Here is a 24978-nt window from a genome sequence, read left to right on the forward strand (position 1 = left end):
ATTTAAATCATTATAAATGATATTCACAATTTAATTATATTAAAATTATATTAACTCTATCATATATTTACTCTATCCAATTACAAATAATTAGAGAAAAAATAAATTAGTATTCTAGACGTATAGATAATTAGACGTATCAACTGACCGACAACATATGTTGCGTTGGCCGATCGAGTTCATGTGAGGTTTGCGGGTATTATAAAATAAATGCATCGAGTATGTTTTATATATTTTTAGAAAAATAATATGTGTAGCTATCATATTAATATTAATAGACTGATCAATTTACGCATGCATACATATATACTAATGATAATAAACTATAATTTATACTAATGACAATAAATATTAATTTTTTATGCCAATTAACATTAATTGTTTGTTAATGCATATTTGTTTATATCAAAATTATTGTTAATTTTTTTTTTATTAAAAAAAGTTTTTTGACGTGTGGAATTGACACGTCAAAAGTTTTTGACGTGTCAAGTTGACACGTCAAAAGTTTTTGACGTGTCGATTCCACACGTCAAAAACTTTTGACGTGTGAATTTCACACGTCAAAAAACTTTTGACGTGTAAAAAAAGACACGTCAACAAAAATTTTTTTGACGTGCTTACTTAGACACGTCAAAAGTTTTTGACGTGGCAAACATAAGTTACTATTTGCCACGTCAAAAAACTCATATTTTTTTGTAGTGATAACTGAGGAACAATATAATTTGTGAGTCCATTTATATCAGCTCAAAGAATAACCTAAAGGAAAAATATCATTAGCTTAATAGGCCTGTGACCATGTCTTCCTAGACCATGTCACATGACTCTATTTAATCACAATTAATTCAATTAAATAATTGTGACTACATTCCAATTATTATTTTTTATTTAATGTACTCGCAAGTGCACAAATCGTTTTGCAATATAATGTTGCCAGTACGAGGTCTAACCCATAGGAAATTGGATTTATGAAAACCAAATGTATCTAGACCAACTAAATATTAACCTAGTTTAGATTGATGAGTGATTTTTGAATAGAAAATAAAGAGCATATACTAGACAAAATGAAATTTATCAAATGACAAAATACTAAGGTTTTGGAATCCATACTCACCAAATCATAGCAACATATCCTCATGGTCATCAATATATTCGAAATTCTATACCGAACACTCTTAATTCTCATCAAGATTGTTATGAGCAATAAAAATCTTATACATGTTCTACTTTGCTTAAAAGAGTAAATTAAATCATCCAATGTGTCTGTCTATGGCATAAATCACAATGGATATCTAATTCAAACTAAATCATCCATTGTAGACATTTGCAAAACGAATCACAACGGATACCTAATTTAAACCAAATCATCCAATGTATCCGTAAAACGAATCACAATGGATATCCAATATTTTGAAAAATGAAAATCCAGGCAATCAATTAAATGAAATTATCCTACTAATTAAATTGAAGTAGAACATTTGACACATAAAAAAAACTCATATATTCGGAAAGTATAAAATTACATGAAAATATGGTTGCTATTCATTGGTGAGGCTTTATCCTCAACCTTAGTTGGGGGTTTAGCCTCTCATGGAAGTGAAAATGACTACAAGCATCATTGAATCCATGGAGTTTTTGAGAAGCTTACAAAATGAAACACCAAATAAGAGCCATAAAAGCATGAAAACCCTAAGCTTTCTTTTCTCCACTCTCTTTTCCGTTCCCTGCTGCGCCTCTCTCTTTCTTCTTCTTTTCTAGGGTTTTTTCCACATCATCGTTGTCCCCTCATCCCCCAAGTGAGGTTGGGCTTGTCATGGGCTTCTAGAAGGATCCAAAAAGCTGCCCAAAGTCTTTAGAGAGTCCCAAGAACGCGTGGTAGGCGTTGATCAATGATTGAGTGAATGGGGGCAAATTTTCTGGAAATCTATCTAATGTGTGCATCGAGCACTTTTTAAGTACGCTCGAGTGCACTTGTGCTCGTGGGGTTCCTTCCTGTGGTGCAAGCGCTGATAAACTATGCTCGAGCGTAAGGTTGGGCGCTCGATCCTTTATTCCTTGGTGGCTTTCTCCAACATTTGCATTTCTCACATTAAATCCGCAATTTTTCCTTAGCAACTTGCAAAACACTAAAATCATAGAACTAACACAAAACAATATATTATAATACAACTAAAGGATTAACAGATACAAATTAAGGGCCTTAAATATGCAATATTTGACACTTATCATGCCTCCTAGACTTATCTATTAAACTGGTAAGTCCACAGTGATTTATTTCCCCAATTAGAGTAATTAAGCAAGGGAAGTCCATGAATTTATTTTCTATTTGTAAGCATTTATCATTACAATCAGAGTATTACTAAAATATCAATATAAGCTGAGTTATCAATTTATACATGATACTACAAAGGATATCTACACCCACCTAAAATATACAAATTAATACATCTCAAATTGCTAGATATTACAAATAACCTTCAAAGTTCTACAATGGGCCTTCAAGTCTAAACCTGATCAAAACCGTTTGTCGAACAACCGCACTTGAGTCTACCGTTACACACACCATCATGCAAATACAATGCATCTTAGGGATCTCACATGCATATAATCTGACAATACACAATCACACATTTATGCTATGCAAGAATAAGTGTATATGTCTATTGTTTTAATCAAAATATTATCCAATCAATTGGAGTTTTGGACACCATTTCCAACAGTAAGTGTATCCACTAAGTGTATCCACACATAAAGTATTTTATGTCCTTTAACTATAAACGATATTACCATATTCTTGTTCAAAGTTTTCTAATAACCATATATGCGAGTAAAACTAATTAAATTCATCTTTGGAGTGTATCAGATATTTTATAGGCTAGGGTTAAATTTTATGAGTAATGTTAAATGTGATTCCCATGTATGGCTTGTATCCCTTTAAAATTGATGTGACTTTTACATTTGTCGTTGGATGTATCGTAAATTACTATTGGATTTTGATCAAATAATAATTTTAAAAACCATGTTAGTTTTGAAATGACGCAAGAGGAACATTTCTCTTTCTGAAATTTTAAATCTAACCAATATAAAGCTGGCTTTTATTTCTTGGTAAGTGGCTGTCTCAACTGTGCTACCGAGTACCAAGGCTTTGGGAAGGTCGGAATAGGAGAGCACTAATCTTGCAACAAGGTATAGATAACCAGATTATAATGAGCTGGAACATTAAGTTGGTTAGATTAGTTTTATATAATGAGGTGCATGAACATCAAGTTGGTTAGATTAATTATATTTATGTTTTCTTTTGTTATGAAGTTAGAACTGAAATATGTATTAATTCACTACACAGCTTGTATAAATAGGTGAAACCCTGTATTAAAAATTCACTCAAGCAAAGGGCCTTACTTTTCCTAACCCTGAGTCATCCTCATCCTAGAGAGAGAGAGAGAGAGAGAGAAAAAAAAAAAAAAAGATTCAAAGAAAGAAGAGAAATGGGTTCGAAACTTGGTTTTGGTTGGGCTTGCTTGTTAACATCTTTGATGGTATTAGTTACCGAAGTTCGAGCCCAAGTCAAGTTTTTCAATGTGATGAACTACAGTGCTGTTGCTGATGGAGCAACCGATAACAGTCAGGTAATTCATATGACAATGCATGCCATGTAATCTCTCTTAAATTTTGAGAATAAAAAATACTTCCTTTTTTTTTTTCTTAGAATACACTCTACAATAGTTTTCTTGTCATTTCTCTATCATTTAAATATGAGTATCGATATTTAGTAGACCGCTATACGACTATTATATATAACTACGATAACATGATAGTAAATATTAACAAGGATTTGTTAAAAAAGAAAAATTATGGTCTAATTTTTATTGTCACGTCATCTTAATAGTATATCAGTTACATAGCAGTCTACTATCAATAACATTTTACTTTAAAAGTTCTTTTAAATCAGAGAAAGAGAGAGAGAGGAAAAATAAAACTTTAGCTTTTTGTGGTTTAATTAAGAAAGGAAAAGAAAATCTGCTGTAGGTAAGTTTTTAAGGAAATTGGTTTAGAGAGTCTGCTGGCTGGGATGAGATGGGTCTCATGCACACTTTAATTGTGAATATTATTCTATACGTTAATTTTTGGGTTAATGATAGCAAATATCATGTTTTTGAAATATTTATTTATTTTTTCTTTCTTCTTAGGCATTTCTTAAGGCATGGAAGGAAGCATGTGAATGGAAGGGAAGTGGTAGGGTTTTGATCCCTCCCGGGTCATACATGGTGAACTCGGTGAGATTTGAGGGTCCATGCAAAGGCTTGGTGAGCGTCGTGATCGGAGGGCTTCTCAAGGCTCCTGCTGATCCATCCAAGTTCTCAACCGATAGTTGGATTAATTTCCGATATGTTGACCAGTTGACGGTTAGTGGTGGCACCTTGGACGGCCAAGGACAGGTAGCTTGGGGCCTTAACGACTGCAGCAAGAATTCTAATTGCCCTAGGCTAGCTACGGTAAGTTTTTGCTTATTTTCAAAAAAAAAATTTCCACCTTTTTTCTTCATATAAATAGAAACCTTATCTTTGAATAGAAAGCTTTAGAAAAAAGTAGAAAATTTCGAGTTTCGTAGAAGTTTAACTATATATCATGTTTTACAAATCCTCCAATGCAGACATTGAGATTTGATTTTGTGACCAACGCACGGATTGATCACGTGAGTTCCATTAACAGCAAGAACAATCACATTGTGATTTTTGGCTGTGAGAACTTGAATATGAGTCGTATCAATATATCAGCTCCGGCCAACAGCCCCAACACCGATGGGATAAAGATTGGAAGCTCTCACGGCATTAGAATCTCACGTTCCACAATTGGTACCGGCGATGACTGTATTGCCATGCTGTCCGGAACTAAAGACGTTCATATTTCGAATGTTGTTTGTGGACCCGGGCATGGAATAAGCGTCGGGAGCCTCGGCAAAAATAATGGAGATGATGTCGACGGAGTTGTCGTCAAAAACTGCACCTTTCGCGGCACTTCTGATGGAGTGAGAATCAAAACATGGGCTGCTCCATCCCTCGGTACGGCTTCCAATTTTGTATTTCAAGACATTTTCATGGATCGGGTCGGCAATCCCATCATTCTTGATCAAGAATATTGCCCCTACCCCCCTTGCAGTCAACAGGTAATTTCTTATTTATCTTCATTTTGTTTCAAAATTATTCTCTGAAATTTCATATTACAAAGAATTTCTTTAAATTTTTTTTTCTAATAGAACTTAACTAATTAAATTTGTGATTTCCATTATTGTGGATAGCCCTCTCTTCTGCAAATCAGCAATGTGACATATAAAAATATATGGGGAAGTTCAGATGCCAAAGTCGCAGTTACTCTTCGATGTAGTGGAAGCAAGCCATGCAAAAACGTAGTGCTGGAGGACATCAATTTGGATTACCGTGGCCCAGACGGTTCTGTCACCGCGTTGTGCTCTCATGTTAATGGCCTCTCAGTTGGCCATCAAAGCCCTCCCCCTTGCATATAGTCATGCGCTTTCCAGCCGGCCAGTTTGTGTGACATGAAAGATGTTGTATACGAAAGCACTCATATATATCGATCAAAAGAATAAAGAAGAGTAATCATATTACTATTAAATGGATTATAATCGAACCAAGTATTGAATATTCAAGTTTGATTCGAGCAAATTATCAGTCATCTAATTAATAATATATTCAAATTCAGTTCATTTATTTTTTGGACGGGCTCAAGTTTATTCAAGAGTTGTTCAATTACCTTATTTATTTTTTATATAACGCAAAGGGAATTCTTTCCATCGTTCAAATCATAATTGGGGCCTTAATTAAAGATATTGACTAATAGGTACGTTTGGATTTTTTTTTTTCTTTTTCTTTTTACATGTCCACATAAGGGAGGGAAAGGATGAGGGGGTTCAAACTAGTGACCTCTGGTTTATGAGGCTAAGGCGTGATCCCCAACCGATTAAGTTACTCCTTTGGGACTAATAAGATTTGAATTAAAACACTATAAAAGACTAAAAATCACATGCAAATAACGATGCCTATGTGGCCAGGATTTTTATGAAGGTAAAATATTATATATCCAATAATAATAACAAAAAAAACAATAATAATAATAACTTTGATCCATATAGACTAAGTTTACCTAATTTTTAGGCTTGGGTGTAACATATATAATCATGCATATATTTTCTTTCACAACAGTAATCTGACGAAACTTGTAAAATAAAAATGAAAAATATACAACAAACCCTTGCAACATTATGATTTAATTATACTGCGCGCCCAAACTGAGATATCCCGTTCCTTCAACTTCTCTAAGCTCTTTTTTCCAAGTAATCGGAATCTAAATTGACTGGATATAGATCAACTGTAGATGTAGAAGAAGCATTCCATGGGCCATTTGGTTGACGTACTCTGTATCAATGTAGATGAAACACTCTTTCTGGCTCTTATTCATATTTTGTTTTTTACTTTGTTGACGATATTCCCACATTGCCTCTTTCATTTCATTATTTGAGACACTTGGATTTGAAACCAAGCCTGCAACGTTGACTTTGTTGCTTTTTCTCAAGTTAGACGGGTCGTGTCATGTTAGCCTGACATGACCTGTTTAAATGGGTTGGACATGTCGTGTTGTATGATTTGTTTATTTATCGTGTTGTATTCGAGTTTGCCCTAAACAGGTTGATGGGTCAACTTGAACTCGACACGGTAAATAATTTTGCAAGCCGGCCCTAGTCAATGCCATCCGCAGTAGAATTTAATTGATACATTAGTAATGGTATGATGTTTTGCACCTTGGAACACGATTAGGGCTTGTAACTTTTGACACGACTCACGAATTTCGACACGAACTCAAGACGAAATTGAAGGGTTAGAATTGAGGAGTCTACTCATTTAATTAAATGAGTTGGGTTAGGATTGACATATATATACAGTCTTAACTCATGTCATGACCCAACCTGAACTCGACATAATTGTTGACAATTTTTTACATGATCTGCAAACTCGATATAAATCAAATACAAAATTAGAGGGTTAGGGTTAAGAAATTTGACCAATTTAATTAAATATGTCGGGTTAGGGTTGACCTTTATAGTTTTATATCCATACCTTGATGAGACCCGAATCTTACACGTAAACACGAATTGCCACCCTTAAGCACGATGATGGAAAGACAACTCAAAACAGTAGAGTAAGTATATCCACACACAAACTATTTTACGTTTGACGTCATTTCAAAATAAACTACATAATAAAGAGCGTCTTTTGCTAAACGTGTTAAACAAAATTTCGTCATTTACAATATTTTAAAAGATGTAAAATTATGTCGGTTCAGTTTTAACGATGGGAATTTGCTTTTATGGACCAACACTATCACGACTGAATTCAAAAGACGACCAAAAAAAAAAAAAAAAAGACAATGAGAACATTAGCGTCATTCTTTTAGAAAATTACGTGAATGGTTTTTGTTTTTGTTTTTGTAGGGGTTATTTTTGTGTCAATGAAAAGAAGAAAAAAGAAAAGAAAGTCTTGACGATGATGTGATGAATAACAGAGATCTAATTTCATAGCCACAACATTATTTTAATGAATGGATATAACTCTGACATAAGTTATTGGTTTTGGATTATTAAATAGTTAAACAAAATTAAGTTTCATAAATAATTTTTTACTTTATGCATTCACATTGACGATTCTCCCATGGTGTAATGAGGTAATTTTTTAAAGATATTACCATATTCTTTTTGAAAGTTTTTTAATAACCATATATGCGAGTAAAATAAATCACATAATATATTACCATATCACTGTCTCCTTTTTGACAAATCAGCCTTTCGGGCTGAAAATCCTATGAAATCAAATTTGATATGGAAATTCTTATCAAAGGGATGACTTTTTTCTCCTCTATTGACACCTTGTAAATTTTCCATATTTGGTTTCTCAAAATACTATTATCTCTATTGCTATTGAAAGAAAGAAATCTTTCATGTTTCCATTTCAAGAAATATCAATAAAATCAAATCTGTACAAAAATAATTAAATTCATTGATCATACTAGTGTATTAGATTCTTCCTGTATCTCTCCTGTGTCCCTCCAAAACTGATTTGTTTTAAATTCATCATTAGATTTGAAATAGATTATTATTATATTTTGTTCAATAGCAATTCTGAAAGGACAAAAGAGAAAATGAACCTTCATATTTCTCAAAAAAAAAAAAAAAAGAAGACAAAGAAAATGACATTTTACATTGCACTTTCTAAAATTTCAAATATAACCAATATAAAAAGCCGATCTTCCCATTATGTTTCTCGATAAAAAAGCCGATCTTCCCATTATGTTTCTCGATAAAAAAGCCGATCTTCCCATTATGATGAGTTGGAACACTAATTAGTTGGTTAGATTAGTTTTATATAACGAGGTGCATGAACATTAAGTTGGTTAGATTAAATATACTGCTATTTTCTTTTGTTACGATGTTAGAACTGAAATGTATTAATTCAGTGCACTGCTTGTATAAATAAGTAAACCCTGTGTATTAAAATTCAATCAAGCAAAGAGGCTTACTTTTGCTGACCCCGAGTCATCCTAGTCTGCTTAATTTGTTTATACTGAGGGGAAAAAAAAAACATTACTAAAGAGAATAGGAAGGAAAAAAAAGAAAAGAAAAGAAAGAAATGGGTTCGAAACCAGCATTTGGTTGGGCTTGCTTGTTAACATCTTTGATGGTATTGGTTACCGGAGTTCGAGGCCAATTCAAGTTTTTCAACGTGATGAACTACGGTGCAGTTGCAGATGGAGCAACCGATAACAGTCAGGTAATTCATATATATGACATTGCCTGCCTTTCGTTTCTTTTAATTTCATAGAATCAGATTATTTTGTGAATATCATTCTATACGTTAATTTTTGGGGTTAATGATAGCAAATATGTTTTTTGGAATATTTATTTAAAATTGTTTTTTTTTTTTTTTTTTTTTTCTTCTTTCTACTTAGGCATTTCTTAACGCGTGGAAGGAAGCATGTGAATGGAAGGGAATGGCTAGAGTTTTGATCCCTCCCGGATCATACATGGTGAACTCAGTGAGATTCGAGGGTCGATGCAAGGGCCTAGTGGGCGTTGTGATCAGAGGGCTTCTTAAAGCTCCTGCTGATCCATTCAAGTTCTCAACCGATAGTTGGATTAATTTCCGATATGTTGACCAGTTGACTGTCAGTGGTGGCGGCACTTTGGATGGCCAGGGCCAGGTAGCTTGGGGCATCAATGACTGCAACAAGAATTCTAGTTGTCCTAGGCTACCTACTGTAAGTTTTTGCTTCTTTTCAATTTATTTATTTATTTATTTTTTTTCAATACACTTTACTCATTCAAAGTATACATATATATTCAACCCTTTCGTTGAATATGAGATCCAAAACGGATTATACTATCATCGATTGCTACACGAATTTTTATATGTTATTTTATTCAATAACCATTTTTATAACTACGTCATTAAATGATCAGCACATACATGCATAAAAGTAATATACACTTAAAAAGTTTGCGTAACACTCCTCAAATTGGATTGATCGCTATAAAAAGGGTGTCCCATTATTTTCATCTTCCGTCATGCCATTTCTCCTTTGTTTTGTTTTTTTTTGGGTCCATTGTATAAATAACAACCTTAATTATGTATAGAATAATTATGCATGCTTTGAATAGAAAGCCTCAGAAAAAAGTAGAAAATTTCGAGTTTCGTAGAAGTTTAACTATCATGTTTTACAAATCCTCCAATGCAGACATTGAGATTTGATTTTGTGACCAACGCACGGATTGATCAAGTGACTTCCATTAACAGCAAGAACAACCACATTGTGATTTTTGGCTGTGAGAACTTGAATATGAGTCGTATCAATATATCAGCTCCGGCCAACAGCCCCAACACCGATGGGATAAAGATTGGAAGCTCTCACGGCATTAGAATCTCACGTTCCACAATCGGTACCGGCGATGACTGTATTGCCATGCTGTCCGGAACTAAAGACGTCGATATTTCGAATGTTGTTTGTGGACCGGGGCATGGAATAAGCATCGGCAGCCTCGGCAAAAATAATGGAGATGATGTCGACGGAGTGGTCGTCAAAAACTCCACCTTTCGCGGCACTTCTGATGGAGTGAGAATCAAAACATGGGCTGCTCCATTCCTTGGCACGGCTTCTAATTTTATATTTCAAGACATTTTCATGGATCAAGTCGGCAATCCCATCATTCTTGATCAAGAATATTGCCCCTACCCCCCTTGCAGTCAACAGGTAATTTCTTATTTATCTTCATTTTGTTATAAAATTAATCTCTCTGAAATTTCATGATACAAAGGAAAAATATACTTTAGCTGCATGAACTAGATGAACTTAATTAAATTTGGTGATATCCATTATTGTGGATATATAGGCTTCTCTTCTGCAAATCAGCAATGTCACGTACAGAAATATATGGGGAAATTCAAATGCCAAAGTCGCAGTTACTCTCCGATGTAGCGCAAGCAAGCCATGCCAAAACGTAGTATTGGAGGACATCAATTTGGACTACCGTGGCCCCGAAGGTCCTGTCACCGCGTTGTGCTCTCATGTCAATGGCCGCGCAATTGGCCATCAAAGCCCTCCCGCTTGCATATAGTCCTGCGCTTTCCAACCATGAAAGATGTTGTATAAGAAAGCACTCATCAAAAGAATAACGAAGAGTATTAATGGTAATATTAAATGGATTATAATCGAACCGAGTTTTGAATGTTCAAGTTTGGTTCGAGCATAATTATTACTCATCTGATTGATAATTTATTCAAATTCAGTTCATTTATTTTTCGGATGGGCTCAAGTTTATTCAAGAGTTGTTCAATTAACTTATTTATTTCTTATATAAAGGAAAGGAAAATGAATTCTTCTATCTTTCAAATCATAATTAGAGTTTTAATTAAAGATATTGACTAAAATAGGATTTGAATGAAAATACCGTAAGAGACTAAAAACCACATGCAAATAATGATGCTGATGTGGCTTGGATTTTTGTGAAACTAAAATATTATCCCATAATAATAATAATAATAATAATAATAATAGCACATTAATGAGTTTGATCCATATAGACTAGGTTTACCTGATTTCTAGGCATTGATATGTAGATTTTTTTTTTTTTTTTTTTTTTTCAAATGTGGATATGTAGATGTTACATATGTAATCATGTCTTTTCTTTCACAAGGGTAATATAAGAAAAATTGTAAAATAAAAATAAAAAGTCATACAACAAACCATTGTAACGTTAAGATTTATACTGGCGACCAAACTGAGATACTGAGCTTCTTCAACTTAATTAAGCTCTTTTCTAAAAGAAACCAGAATCTAAATTGACAGGATATGGATCAACGACAGATGTAGAAGAAGCATTATGTGGTCCATCCATTGACATACTTTGTATCGATGTGGAAGAAACAATCTCTATCTGGCTCTCATGCATATTATGTTCTTTACTTTGTTCAAAATGCTCCCACATTGCCTTTTCATTTCATTATTTGAGACACTTAGATCCTGAACCGACCCCGGAACAACAACATTGCCCTCAAAACTTTTTGTTTCATGTAATATTGATTCTACTCTCTAGGAAAAACCTTAGCGCCTGCGAAGAGTGACCGCCGCATAGGTTGTGGAGGAGGGATGGCCTTTACTGCCTCCCCTCCTCCCCTTGCCCTCCACCCCTTAAGAGCTACGCAATTTACCTAATGCTCCCTAACTTCTTGTGCGGTGTTTTTTTCCCCTTGTCTTCCACCTCTTTCCCCTCTTTTTTGCTGTTTTCTGTTTCAACCCCTCTCCTCCATTTTTGCTTAGCCCCTCCTTTCATCTCGAAGCTCAGCCCTCGTTGTGTTGTCGCCTAGCCATCTACTCCATTTCTTCTTTGTCTTTTTCCGGATTTGACTAGACTCTTGGATCGAACTGGTCAAAGCCTGATCTACTGTCCTCTATCAGAACCATGTCGACGTGAGCCCCACCACCTGATTCTCCGGCTACGCCTAGGTCCATCACCACTTGCCGCTGCACTGTCCTCGCATTCCGGCCAATTTCCTCTGGCAGCCTTCCTTCCGACAAGGCTTTTGCTTTGGGGGTTTCTGTGTTTATGCTTTTATTTACCTGTAATTTTTCTATTTCTTGCAGTTTTGTTTCCCTTTTTCTTTTTTTCTTGTATTTTTTTCTATTTCCTGTTGTTTGTTTACTTTTAATAAGGCTCTATTCGATGTCTTGTTGATCTGTGTGGTATTTGTTTTTGGTCCTTACTCTTGGGTTGTGGATGAGAACTGTGTCCTGGCTTTCAAGTCGAAGATGATGAGTTTCGACATGGGGTTATCTGCTCCTATGGTCGAGGAATAAGAGCTACCTATGCATTAGATTTAGTCTGTCTAGAGGAGATCTGTTATTACAATTGAAAACTAGTCATGAGTTAGTAGATGTTGTTGTCATAGATAGATCTTAAATGGTAGATTGTTTTGTATGTACGTATCTATGACGTTTATAACCTCGTAGCTTTGGCTATGATTGCTTCAGAGCTTTTTGCTTTGTGATGTAAGAACTTTATGCTCGTAATCCTTCGGGTGCGTTTGGGATTGCGATTTTGCAAAAATAATCTGCATTTTTAAAAGATATCATAAAACGTAAAACGTTTGGTGTTGCAATTTAAAAAGCATTTAATTTAAAATAGGAAAAAAATCTGCGATTTCAATAAGCAAGTTAGGGGGTGCTTATTTGAAAAAGTACAAATTTAAACCAAAATCATGAATTCGCATGACAAATATTTAATAAAAAAAGTATTTTTTAATATGTTTTACGAAATGCCTTTATAATTTTAAAAAGTAGAGAATTCAAAAACGCTATTTTTAAAAATGCTATTTTTAAAATCGCACTTATTGAAACCGCAATCCTAAATGGACCCTTCTCTAATGAATGAGACTGGATTGATTTTTTTTTTTCTTCAAAAAAAAAAAACTTCTCTCTTAAAAAAAAATTAAATTATTATTATTTTTTTTAAAAAAAAATCTTCTTTAACTTTTTTCTCCTCTATAAACCCTTTGTAAAATTTTCATATTTGGTTTCTCAAAATACTATATCTCTATATAAAGAAAGAAATCTTTCATATTTCCATGTCAAGAAACATCAATAAAATCAAATATGTGCAAAACTAATTAAATTCATCAAGAGTATCAAATCTTTTGTAGGGTTAAATTTTAAGAATAATGTTAAATGTCATTCCCATGTTTCCAAAACAGATGTAGCTTTTAAATTTATTATTGGATTTGTGATAAATTACTAATAGATTTTGATCCAATGATGATTTTAAATGTTATATCAATTTTGAAGGGACACGATAAAAACATAATCGAAAGGATATTTAACAATATTATTTTTTCTTAAGTTTCAAATGTAACCAATATAAAAGCCAATCTTCCCTTTCTGTTTCTCGATCGGTAATTAAGTGTGTCTCAGATGTGCTACTGAGGCTTTGGGAAGGACGGAATAGGAAAACGTTCATCTTGGATTCTTGAGACAAGGGACAGCCAACCAGATTATGATGAGCTGGGACACTAAGTTGGTTAGATTAGTTTAATATAATGAGGTGCATGAACATTAAGTTGGTTAGATTAATTATATTGTTGTTTTCTTTTGTTATGGAGTTAGAACTGAAATGTATTAATTCACTACACTGCTTGTATAAATAGGGGAAACCCTGTATTAAAAATTCACTCAAGCAAAGGGCCTTACTTTTCCTAACCCTGAGTCATCCTCATCCTAAGAAATAAAAAGAAAAAAAAAAAAGAAAAAAAAGAAAAAAGAAAAACATTTTCAAAGAAAGAAGAGAAATGGGTTCGAAACTTGGTTTTGGTTGGGCTTGCTTGTGAACATCTTTGATGGTATTGGTTACTGAAGTTCGAGGCCAAGTCAAGATTTTCAACGTGATGAACTACAGTGCAGTTGCAGATGGAGCAACCGATAACAGTCAGGTAATTAATTCATATGACATTGCATGCCTTTTTGTTTCTCTTAAATTCATAGAATCTTTTTTTTTTTTTTTTTTTTGGTTTTACTATTCATGTACACTTCGTTACAATAACTTTTTTTTATTATTTCTTTATACTACTTAAATATGAGTATTTTTATTTAGTGAACTACTATACGATTATCATACAATTAACTATGATAATGACTTAACAGTAAAATTCGCCTTTAGATCAACAAGAACTTGTAAAAAAAAAATTTTGAACTAATTTTTACTATCACGTCATCCTAATTGTATGACTATCTACTAAATATCATTTCTCTTTAAATACTTTTAGAAAGAAAAAAAAAAAAGGGTTTAGAGAGATCTCTTGGATGAGATGAGGTGGGTTTCATGCACGCTTTAATGGTTCAGCCAAAAAGTAAACTAATAAATTGTGAATATTATTATATATGTTAATTTTTGGGTTAATGATACCAAAGATGTTTTTTGAAATATTTATTTAAAATTGTTTGTTTTTTTTTTTTTTTTCTTTCTTCCTAGGCATTTCTAAAGGCGTGGAAGGAAGCATGTGAATGGAAGGGAAGGGCTAGGGTTTTGATTCCGCCAGGATCATACAAGGTGATTTCAGTGAGATTTGAGGGTCCATGCAAGGGCTCGGTGGGTATCGTGATTGGAGGGTTTCTCAAGGCTCCTGCTGATCCATCCAAGTTCTCAACCGATAGTTGGATCAATTTCCGATATGTAGACCTTTTGACAGTCGGTGGTGGCGGCACCTTGGACGCCCAAGGCCAAGTAGCTTGGGGCCTCAATGACTGCAGCAAGAATTCTAATTGTCCTAGGCTACCTACTGTAAGTTTTTGTTTTTTGATATATATATTTTGGTTCTTTCTTTTTATTCATCAGGTAATTAACACCTAGCAGTACGGAAACTAAACTGTGGATCCTATTTTATTTTCTAGAAACATTTTAATTATAGTGACTTTTTTTCCCTAAGCATTTCTTTCTTTATATAAACATTTCTTTCAGTTTTTCTATTAACCCAAAGACCCCAGCCAGAGACGGAATTAAGATTTATTATCAAGAGGGATCAAAGTATGGATGAAAACTTAAACATATTTCAAAAACCAAGGAGGGTCGTGTCGACCCCCTTGTCTATACATGGTTCCATTCTTGACCGGGAAACCTCTTTTATGAATATGAGACCAAAAATTAGATGATATTATCGTTGAATGCTACATGTATTTTTATTTATTATTACTCAATAATGAATTTTCTTACTGCGTCATTAAGTGAGCACATACATACATAGAAGTACTGCATGTATGTGCTATGTATGATTTTTATTATTACTTCATCCCGTCATGCCATTTCTACTTTGTGATTGTTTGTTTTGTTTTGTTTGTTTTTCACCTTTTTCCTTCATATAAATAGCAACCTTAAATTATGTCTAGAATAATTATGCATGCGTTGAATAGAAAGCCTTAGAAAAAAAGTCGGATTTCGAATTTCGTAGAAGTTTATCATGCTTTACAAATCCTCCCATGCAGACATTGAGATTTGATTTTGTGACCAACGCACGGATTCATCACGTGAGGTCCATGAACAGTAAGAACAACCATATTGTGCTTTTCGGCTGTGAGAACGTGAATATGAGTCATATTAGAATATCGGCTCCGGCTGACAGCCCCAACACCGATGGGATCAAGATTGGAAGCTCTCACCGTATCGGAATCTCTCGTTCCACAATTGGTACCGGCGATGACTGTATTGCCATGCTGTCCGGAACTAAAGACGTCCATATTTCTAAGGTTGTTTGTGGACCCGGACATGGAATAAGCATCGGGAGCCTTGGCAAAAACAATGGAGATGATGTCAACGGAGTTGTTGTCAAAAACTGCACCTTTCGTGGCACTTCTGATGGAGTGAGAATCAAAACATGGGCTGCTCCATCCCTTGGCACGGCTTCTAATTTTATATTTCAAGACATTTTCATGGATCAGGTCGGCAATCCCATCATTCTTGATCAAGAATATTGCCCCTACCCCCCTTACAGTCAACAGGTAATTTCTTATTTTATCTTCATTTTGTTTTAAAATTAAACTCTCTGAAATCTCATAATGCAAAGGAATTCTTTGATATTTTTTTTTTCCGAGAAAATATATTTTAACTATCTAAACATTAAAAAGTGAAATCGGTCCCCCTTGTCAAAAAAAATAATCAGACATTTTTGCATTTTTCTTTCTAAATACCCTTAAAGTTATTAAAAATTACCATTTAAAACAAATTAAATTTATTAAAGAATTAAAGAGGAAAAAGAAAAAATACCAAAAACAGGTGGCCTTTTTCATATTATCTCCCTTGTACTATTTCAAATGGTTATTTTTTATTTTCTAATAACTTCAAGGTTATTTTGATGAGGAAAAATATAAAAAGCAAAAGCAACTAATTTAACACTCGGTGGTAGTTCAAGGACTCCTAATATCGCCTTTCAAAGTTTGGTGGCTAATATCACTTTTTAAAGTTTGATGATAGTTTTAAGGCCTAAAATATATTTTCCCTTCTCTCTTTTTTGTTTTTTGTTTTTGTTTTTTTGAGCGCACAATGCTAGTTTATGATTAAAAAGATGAACTTAACTAATTGAATTTGTGATATCAATTATTGTGGATAGGCCTCTCTTCTGCAAATCAGCAATGTCACATACAGAAATATTTGGGGAAGTTCTAATGCCAAAGTTGCAGTTACTCTCCGATGCAGCGGAAGCAAGCCATGCAAAAACGCAGTGATGGAGGACATCAATTTGGCTTATTGTGGCCTTGACGGTCCTGCCACCGCGTTGTGCTCTCATGTCAATGGCCTCTCGCTTGGTCACCAAAGCCCTCCCCCTTGTATATAGTCCTGCACTTTCCAACCAGTTTGTGTAACATGAAAGATGTTGTATACCAAAGCACTTATATCAAAAGAATAAAGAAGAGTAATCATATTAATATTAATGGATTATAATCCGATCGAGTAATTTTTTTTTTTTTTTGACATGTTCGTACAAGGGGAAGGGAAATTGAGATTTGAACTAGTGACCTCCGCTTCATGAGGCGTGATCTCATAGCGATTGAGCTACCTCTTGGGACAATCCAATTGAGTATTGAGTGTTCCAATTTGGCTCCATCTTAATTATCACTCATCTAATTAATAATATATTCAAATTATATTAATTTATTTTTCGGGCGAACTCAAGTTTATTGAATTAACTTATTTATTTCTTATATAACGCAAATATCATTATTGTTTATAGGAGAAACTGCACTTAACTCCCTGAACTTTTATTGCTTTTGCAATTACATCCTTAAAGTTAAAAAACTCTCAATTTAGTGTATCAAACATTAAAAAGTTTGCAATATCACCCATCTAATTAGAGTTTGGGGTTAAATTAAGCCGAAAAATGGGTGAAATGACCTTTTATAGCCATGTAAATTTTATAAAATTACAAAATTACTTTTATTATTATTATTATTTTTTTTTAAAAAAAAGGATATTTGGAAAATTTATACATAAAATACTAACTGGGGATGATATTGCAAACTTTTTAAAGTCTCAATATTATGCGTATTGAATTCTTTCTATCTTTCAACAAAATATATATATATTGTCATGGTTGGGGCCTTTATTAAAGAGCATTGATAAAGTTCTTTCAATACCTTCTAGTAAACTCTCTAGCCCCCTCCCCTCTCTCCTAGGGTTTCATCTCTAGCAGCCGTCGGAGGGGGAGAACCTTTGTTCTCTCCCCCTCCGGCCCTCCTCCCCTCTCCCTCTTCTGCCTTCTCCCTCCCCTTCTATCGCCCTCTTTCGCTTAGCGAGCTAGCCTATTTACTTGATGCCCCTAGCTCTTTGGGCGATTTTTTTCCTTTCCGATCCTCTCCTCCTCTTCCCCCTCGTTTGGTCCCTAGTTGTTTTTGTTTCTTTTTGTTTTTTTTGTTTTTTTTTTTTGTTTTTTTTTTTGTTTTTTTGTTTTTTTTGTTTTTTTTTTGTTTTTTTTTTTCTGCTTGTTTAGGTACACTTTGTGGGTGATACTCTTGGGGTTTCACTCAAACTTCCCTCTCTATTTGAGTGCGCCGCTAATCTCCTTTGCGTGCTTTGCTGCCCACCGTCCTCTGCTGGGCCTTTTCTTGCGCCCCCACCACAATAAGTTTCCAACGCCCCTTCCGTTTTCAGTATATGGTGAGCACGCGATCGGCTCTTCTTTCCGGCTGCTGTCATCCTTTTGGTGTGCTTTTTATGTTGTTTATTTCCCTGTAATTTTGTTTGGCTTTCCTTTTTTTGTTCTTTCTGTCTTGTTTTGTTTCCCTGTAATCGTTTTTGTTTTTGCTTGTAATAATGCTTGGTCCTCTCTCTCGATTTGCCCGCCTGATGCCCTTCGGGTTTGTTGCTTTGGTCCAGACCTTTGGGTTATGGATGTGAACGTTATCCTGGCTTTCGGGTTAAGGAGGATGAGCTTTGGCTTGGGGTTCTCTGCCCTCAGTGCCGATGAACAAGAGCTACCTATGCATTGGTTTGAGTTTATTTGGCGCAGATCTGCTGTTTAATTTGAAAATTAGTCATAGGTTAGCGGATTTTGTTTGAGTCTGGAATGTAATAAGTCATCTTTGACGCTTGTAACCTCGTAACTTCGGCTATGGTTGCTACAGAGCTTTTGCTCTGTGTTATTTGAGCTTTTTGCTCATTAATCAATGAATGAGACTGAACTGATTCCTTTCAAAAATAAAAAAAAATTAAAGAACATTGACGAAAGATTTGTATCTTACTAGGCTTGAGCCATCAAGAGAAAAAAAACACAGAGGATGGAAGAACGGCTTCGCCGTTATTCCCTCCTTCCCCCTTCCCTGTCACTCTCCCTCTTCCTCCCCCTTGTGGCAATGCTTGGTGTCTTCTCTGTAGTCTCTTTAAGTCTCCATTTTAGTTCTAGTTTTTAGATTGAGATCTAGATTGAGTTCTTCATGCTCAAATCTACTTGTCCCAGCCAGCTTCTTCACTTTCCTTTGTGTCTGCACCGATCAACCAACAGAGTCTCGCGTACCAGAGCGTGTTTCTCACGCGTTGACACGTGGATCTCACGCTCCAAGTCGTGTTTTCCCAGGGATGTTTACAATGTTGTGCTCCTCCGTTGCTGCTTCTGGTGGAGTTTTGTTGTTTTTAGTTTTTTTCTTCTATTTATTTTTTAGAGAGAGAGAGAGACAGAGAGAGTACATGTTGACCAGCTGCGGGGAAGAACCCCATCCCGGAGGGATTGAACCGTTAAGGTAGTTGCGGGTGAGGCCACTAATACAAGAGAGAAATGAATCAGTTGAGGAAAGAAACTACAACATGTGGCATCTCTGTTCTGAGTACTTACATTTGTTGGAGGTAGGGCAACCCGGCAAAATTTGGCGGGAGGGTGCCCGCGAGATTTTGTCCTTTCAAAATTCTGTACATCCAGTAAAGAGTGGGGTTTTTTAGCTACCGAAGCTTAACATTCTCAATATATATGTCAACCCTTTTTTAATTTTTTTTTATATATTTAAGGGTATAGTTGTATTTTTATAATTTTTTGGAGCTATAAAAAATATTTTACGTATTAAGGGTTTAAATAGTATCCGTAAATCGTAAATGAAAAGGAGTCAAAGATTATAATTCTAAATTGTAAATTTTTAAAGTTTAGAGACCGGAAATATTAAAAATCGTTTGGTACGTGCTCAAACTTCAAAGAAATAAGTGAAGTTTTTCCTAGTTTAAATCTTGAACAGCTTAACTAATTTTTCATGTGTATGTTTTAAAGGGTACATTAATATAATATGAAACTATTTATCAAGATAAAGTCTTGATAAGTAAAGTCTTTTCAATATTTTAAGATCAGGTTTAAGGATTGATTTAGATAATTACTTAGCGTGGCGTGAGATAGAAAAACCGTATGTATCCAAAGATTGGTCAAACATTAAAGATTAATGAAACAAAAAGGAAAAAAAAAATGTTGATAATGACGTGGAAATAACTCAATAAATTTTTTGTGGATTAACGCGGACGAGATGGGTTTTGACGGACAAGACGTACGTGGTCGGTCCTCATTCCTCATTTAAAAGATATTTTTGGACACCGAAAGTCAAAGATACAATGAATTTTGGTCGTACTATTCAAAAGCAGTGGCCCAGTGGCAGTGGGCATGCCGCAGACCACGACTTCGTTTTTATTTTACTTTAAAAAATATATATATAATTCGAGGTATAGCTTTCATGTTTGGCATTGCATCTTAGCCTCAAATTTTTTATATGTATAAAGGCATGGCAGCCGTTACTTCACTTTCAAGCAAAAAAAAATAAAAATAAAAATAAAAATTCATAAAAGAAAATAGTCATTTTGAACAGTTTATGTTCAAACATGTCACATGCTCGTGAACTAACTTCTGTCTAAAAATATATATATATATACTAAGCGTCACTATTAAGTACTTTTTGAAGTCCTAATATCCCTTTCTAATTTTTGAAAGTACAAGTGACAAATGAGTAATACTTTTGGATAAAGTGTATTTTTCCTGAAATGAAACTTTTTATATAATTAAAATAAGGTAATAATAATAATAATCTAAAGACTGATTTTTAATGTTACATTATCCAATTGTAGGTAAATCTACTAAATATTTCCCATTATTACTAAGACAAGTTTTATTTTCTTTTTCTGAGCTATTATGTACTAATACATTTTCATTAAAGATGTAGATAAGATATACGAAAATTAAAGTTGTAATATATATAAAAAACAATCTCATTGAAGCTTATGTCGGTGGATGCGTATGTGCAGGGAGAGAGAGATGACGTACATGCTGACAACGTGGCACACGGTTCCATTGGAGGAGGAGCAGTCACAGGTAAGATTATTCTCTTTTGATCCTTCTGCTCGGTAGAACCATCCAGAATCTCCACTGCACGGATCGACGCTGAAATTCCAGTCCGTCTTCCCCAAACTCTTCGCTATGCCACGTAAAGCTTCCACTGCAAAAGTTATATATGATCCAATCCAACCAATCAAACTTGCACGTTTTCCTGATGAAAATACTTGATTTTTATTCAGGTGTGATGAAAGCATACCTTCATCATCCGGCAACACAGCGGCTCCGAAAACAAAGGTTGCGAAGCAAAAGAAGAGAGTTGAAGCAAGGAGAAATGGAACAAGAAGAAACATCTTCTTCTTCATTTTGCTAACGAAAACACCTTCACCTACCCTCGCAAAATGGTGCCAAAATCACATTGATTGATCTCTAATGCATGAGGAAAGCTGCGAGGAAGCAAGGGAATGATATAACTTCTGCTTTTGGTTTGAGTGATAAAGAGAGAAGACTTCAAAGACGTACAAATCAACTATTATTGTGTAAAGTTTAAGCAAGTGTTTACTTATTTTGTGGACAACTTGTAAACTTAATAGGCCACGAAATTTATTACTCTCCAATAATGCACGGAACATATATGTCGGTGTTGTTTCGGAATAGACTTGGTAGATATGTAATTTTAAAATTTTTGGTTGAGAAGTAATTGATATAATATAAAGTAGATTAATTTTTTTTTTTTTTTTATAAAAAAGTGAAATTTTTTGTTTTGTATTAAGTTTTTTATTTAAATAATAATAAAAAAATATAGATATGATGTAAAAAATTAAAATGTTAAAAAGAAAAAAATTAGACTTTGACAAGTTGATCGCCTAACAAGCCCAAAAAATTGGACACATGTGAAAAGGTGAAAAAGACAGCATCTAGCGTGTGCATGTGCTCTATTTTTTTTTTGTAAAATATATATATATATATATATATATATATATATATATATAAGTATTGAAGTAAGATAACATTGAGTTGGTACTTGGTAGTGTTTTTAAAAGTAATAAAAGTTGATACGATAAAACCTTAACAATAAAAATAAGAGAAATAAAACAATCAATAAAAAAATAATCCAATATTTGTTTATTTAATAATGGAGACAACTGTAAAAATAATAATAAAAATAAAACACACATATATGCCACTTGCCTCGTGCGGGTCCCTCAATGTCTACACGAGTTGTTGAAAAACAAGTCTTGGAAATCTGGTCATACATAGGAACATCACATTCAATCAAAAGATGATAGGAACGAAGAAGGTTCGAGGGCATTGTGTGCATTACTGAGAAACATGGCTGATGGGATGGGATGAACATGCATGAATATGTATTTGACTGTCCCCCTGAAAAGATGTGAATTGAACGTGATGAGCACAAAGATTCTTCAGTAGCAGTGAGTCTCTGATCGCGAATGCCCACTTGTTTTAAACCACGTGATTAATTAATTGTAGCCACCCGATGAAAGAAGAGACTAGCTAGAGATCTGTATATGGATTATGGATATACTCCATTTTGGATGCTATATGATGTAGTTAAGTTTAATCAAATCAAGAAAATGGGCAAATCAAAATTCTTTAATTAGAGTTAAAATTGAATTTGATTAAATTTTGTATCCTGCACATACCTTAATATTTTGATCATAACTTTTGGCGCAAGAATTAGATTGAAGTGAAAGCAGTGGCATTGGAAAGCTAACTCGAAATTCTAAAAATATTTGTGAAATACAAATTGTATAATTCGGACGTTTGACATATTGAGTATTAGGGTTATCTCTCTTAGAGTAAAATGTTGTGCCTTCATCACAGATCATCAACAACGTAAAAAGCCTATAGGAGTTCCGATAAAGAAGATTGAGTAGAAGAATGGTTTCAAACATTCTGGGAAGGGCTAGTGCGGTGGACGGCTAATGGGTCGCTTGTCTTATGCAAGAGAGTGTCGACTTCAAAGGTTTTGTAAGTATAAACTTCTTATAATCCTCATTTTTCTATAATGATTGATTTATTGGGTATAGCTACCCTGGAGAGGTTTTACTTTTAGAAAGTTCTCTAAAATGTCTCCGCTTCGTCACCAAAATATTTGTCTATTTGATTTATTGTTCTACATATTTTGGTGAATGATTGGTTGCGATTGTTTAATTTTTAATTTCGCATTATTTTTTTATAAACACCTAGTCTAGGTGTATTTTGGAGTCTATTTATATTTTCAAAAAATTAAAAATAAAAATATTTTGAAAATTTATATATAAAATACTAAGAGATTGATGACATTGCAAACTTTTTAAAGTTGACAGAGTTTTTCTCCAACTAAGTTGGAGAAATTTCCTCCAACTCAATCTATAAAAATGACATGAATCCTTTAAACATGTGAAATGCATATGTTTTTTTAATAGCAGGAAAAAAGTTGGAATAAATTTTGCTAAAAACTCATGTGCATCTCATATATTATTAAAAAAATGGACACATGTTATTTTTATAAATTACGTTAGAAGAAGTTCATCCAATCCAGTTTGGGGAAAAACTCTATTATTTTTATTTTTTTTTTAGGAAAAAGTTGAAACTTTATTTGAATCACTGTGCTAGAGCAACTTGCTCTAACAAAATAGTCTCGGAAATACAATCTGGAGATTCACTCCATACAATATCCACTCCATTTTTGGCAGCAAACTTAGAAAGAGAGTGTGCAGCCTGGTTCCCTTCTCTAAAGCTCATTTTCCAGTGGGTGAACATCTGGAGTTCAATCTTGATATCTTCCACAACATGACCTAGTCGAGTCCAGTCATCCTCTTTGCAATTAACAGCATCTACAAGACTTTTAGCATCCCCTTCCAGATGCACATGAGTGAGCCCCATTTTCCGGCATAAGTCTATAGCCACCAGCTCCGCCATTGATCGAGTTGCTATCGGTGAGGGGTTCCCCCCACGAGAGAAACATCTCGCCACTACCACTTGTCCATAGCAGTCCCATATCACCACCCCACCTCCCATTCGCCCCTCCTTACAGCTCAAAGCAGCATCCCAGTTGGCTTTAACCCATCCCATACTTGGAGCTCCCCATTTGTTTGGACCCTCAATGACGTTGTTATGCATATTCGTGGGCCTCTCGTCCTGAGCAGCCTTGAAATCTTCAGCCTGTTTTGCTTGGTTAAAAATGGTGGTCGGATGAGAGAACAGTCCACCATGTAATTTATCATTACGTCTCAGCCAAATCCTTCTGGCTAGCCCGGCAAATAAGGTCATCTCATCTTGGGTACACTTTTGAAATATCCCTTCCACGACCTCTAGAAAACTAGGACCAACAAAACAACTCTTTTGGAATTTTACAGGGCCCATACCCCAAACATCCGAAGCTGTTGGACTTTGCCATAAAATGTGAAAACTTGTTTCCACCATGAAGCCACAGATTGGGCACTTAGGATCCTAAATTACCTTCCATTTGAGGAGATTTTCCTGGGTAGGGAGGATGTCATGACAAGCTCGCCACAAAAAAAAAATTTCGACGTTCAAACACGCCAAGCCCCACAGCTTTTTCCAAACTTGATTGGCCCCCTGCTAGAGGAGCTCGCAACTGAACCCGTTATGTTATTTTCCAACTGCATATGGTAAGCACTCTTAACGGAAAAAACTTCGTTTGTAGTACCTCTCCAAATCAAGGTGTCCGGCTAGTTTGTGCGGCTAATAGGAATGGATTGGATCAATTGGACCTCCTCCTTGTAAAAAATTCGCTCCAATAATAGGACATTCCCCACCTTTTTATCTGCATCAATTGATTCCTTCATAGTGGCATCTGAACTGAGGACATTCGTTGGAGAGATTATTCGGAACGTTGACGAGTTAGAAATCGACCTATCCTTCCATATTCAAACAGTAGCTCCATTCCCAATACGCCAAAATAGATCCTCCTTTAACACATCACAAGAGCTATGTATACTCCTCCATGCAAAGGATGGCTTTGCACCCACCTTGGCATCTAGGATAGATCCATCCGGATAATACTTCGCTTTCATAATCTTCACAACTAAGCTCTCCGGTTCCTTCCATAGTCTCCAGCTTT

The 24978-nt window shown here is 34.7% G+C and overlaps 5 protein-coding genes across 5 annotated transcripts; 3 read left to right on the forward strand and 2 right to left on the reverse strand.

The window, feature by feature from the left end:
- The first annotated feature begins 3482 nt into the window (after nt 1-3482).
- Nucleotides 3483-5518, forward strand: LOC132174451 (exopolygalacturonase-like). Its single transcript, XM_059586104.2, has 4 exons — nt 3483-3623; nt 4185-4490; nt 4649-5161; nt 5294-5518. The coding sequence occupies exons 1-4, from the start codon at nt 3483-3485 to the stop codon at nt 5516-5518; spliced, it is 1185 nt and encodes a 394-aa protein (XP_059442087.2).
- A 3175-nt stretch (nt 5519-8693) lies between these two features.
- LOC132174448 (exopolygalacturonase-like) lies at nt 8694-10675 on the forward strand. The gene is made up of 4 exons (XM_059586102.2): nt 8694-8834; nt 9013-9321; nt 9799-10311; nt 10451-10675. Exons 1-4 carry the CDS (start codon nt 8694-8696, stop codon nt 10673-10675), a joined length of 1188 nt encoding a protein of 395 aa, XP_059442085.2.
- Nucleotides 10676-13946: 3271 nt separating this feature from the next.
- Nucleotides 13947-16931, forward strand: LOC132174446 (exopolygalacturonase-like). The gene is made up of 4 exons (XM_088514294.1): nt 13947-14039; nt 14579-14887; nt 15586-16098; nt 16707-16931. The coding sequence occupies exons 1-4, from the start codon at nt 13947-13949 to the stop codon at nt 16929-16931; spliced, it is 1140 nt and encodes a 379-aa protein (XP_088370420.1).
- Nucleotides 16932-19036: 2105 nt separating this feature from the next.
- On the reverse strand, nt 19037-21507 carry LOC132175433 (putative leucine-rich repeat receptor-like serine/threonine-protein kinase At3g14840). Its single transcript, XM_088514295.1, has 5 exons — nt 21148-21507; nt 20880-21051; nt 19422-19493; nt 19266-19348; nt 19037-19074 (listed from the first exon to the last, which is right to left on the reverse strand). The coding sequence occupies exons 1-5, from the start codon at nt 21251-21253 to the stop codon at nt 19037-19039; spliced, it is 471 nt and encodes a 156-aa protein (XP_088370421.1). The 5' UTR covers nt 21254-21507.
- A 1988-nt stretch (nt 21508-23495) lies between these two features.
- On the reverse strand, nt 23496-24164 carry LOC148586727 (uncharacterized). Its single transcript, XM_088514296.1, has one exon. The coding sequence runs from the start codon at nt 24162-24164 to the stop codon at nt 23496-23498; it is 669 nt and encodes a 222-aa protein (XP_088370422.1).
- Between the last annotated feature and the right edge of the window lie 814 nt (nt 24165-24978).

Source organism: Corylus avellana, chromosome 3 (genome assembly GCF_965113065.1).
Source record: "Corylus avellana chromosome 3, dhCorAvel1.hap1.2, whole genome shotgun sequence".
Lineage (NCBI taxonomy): Eukaryota > Viridiplantae > Streptophyta > Magnoliopsida > Fagales > Betulaceae > Corylus > Corylus avellana.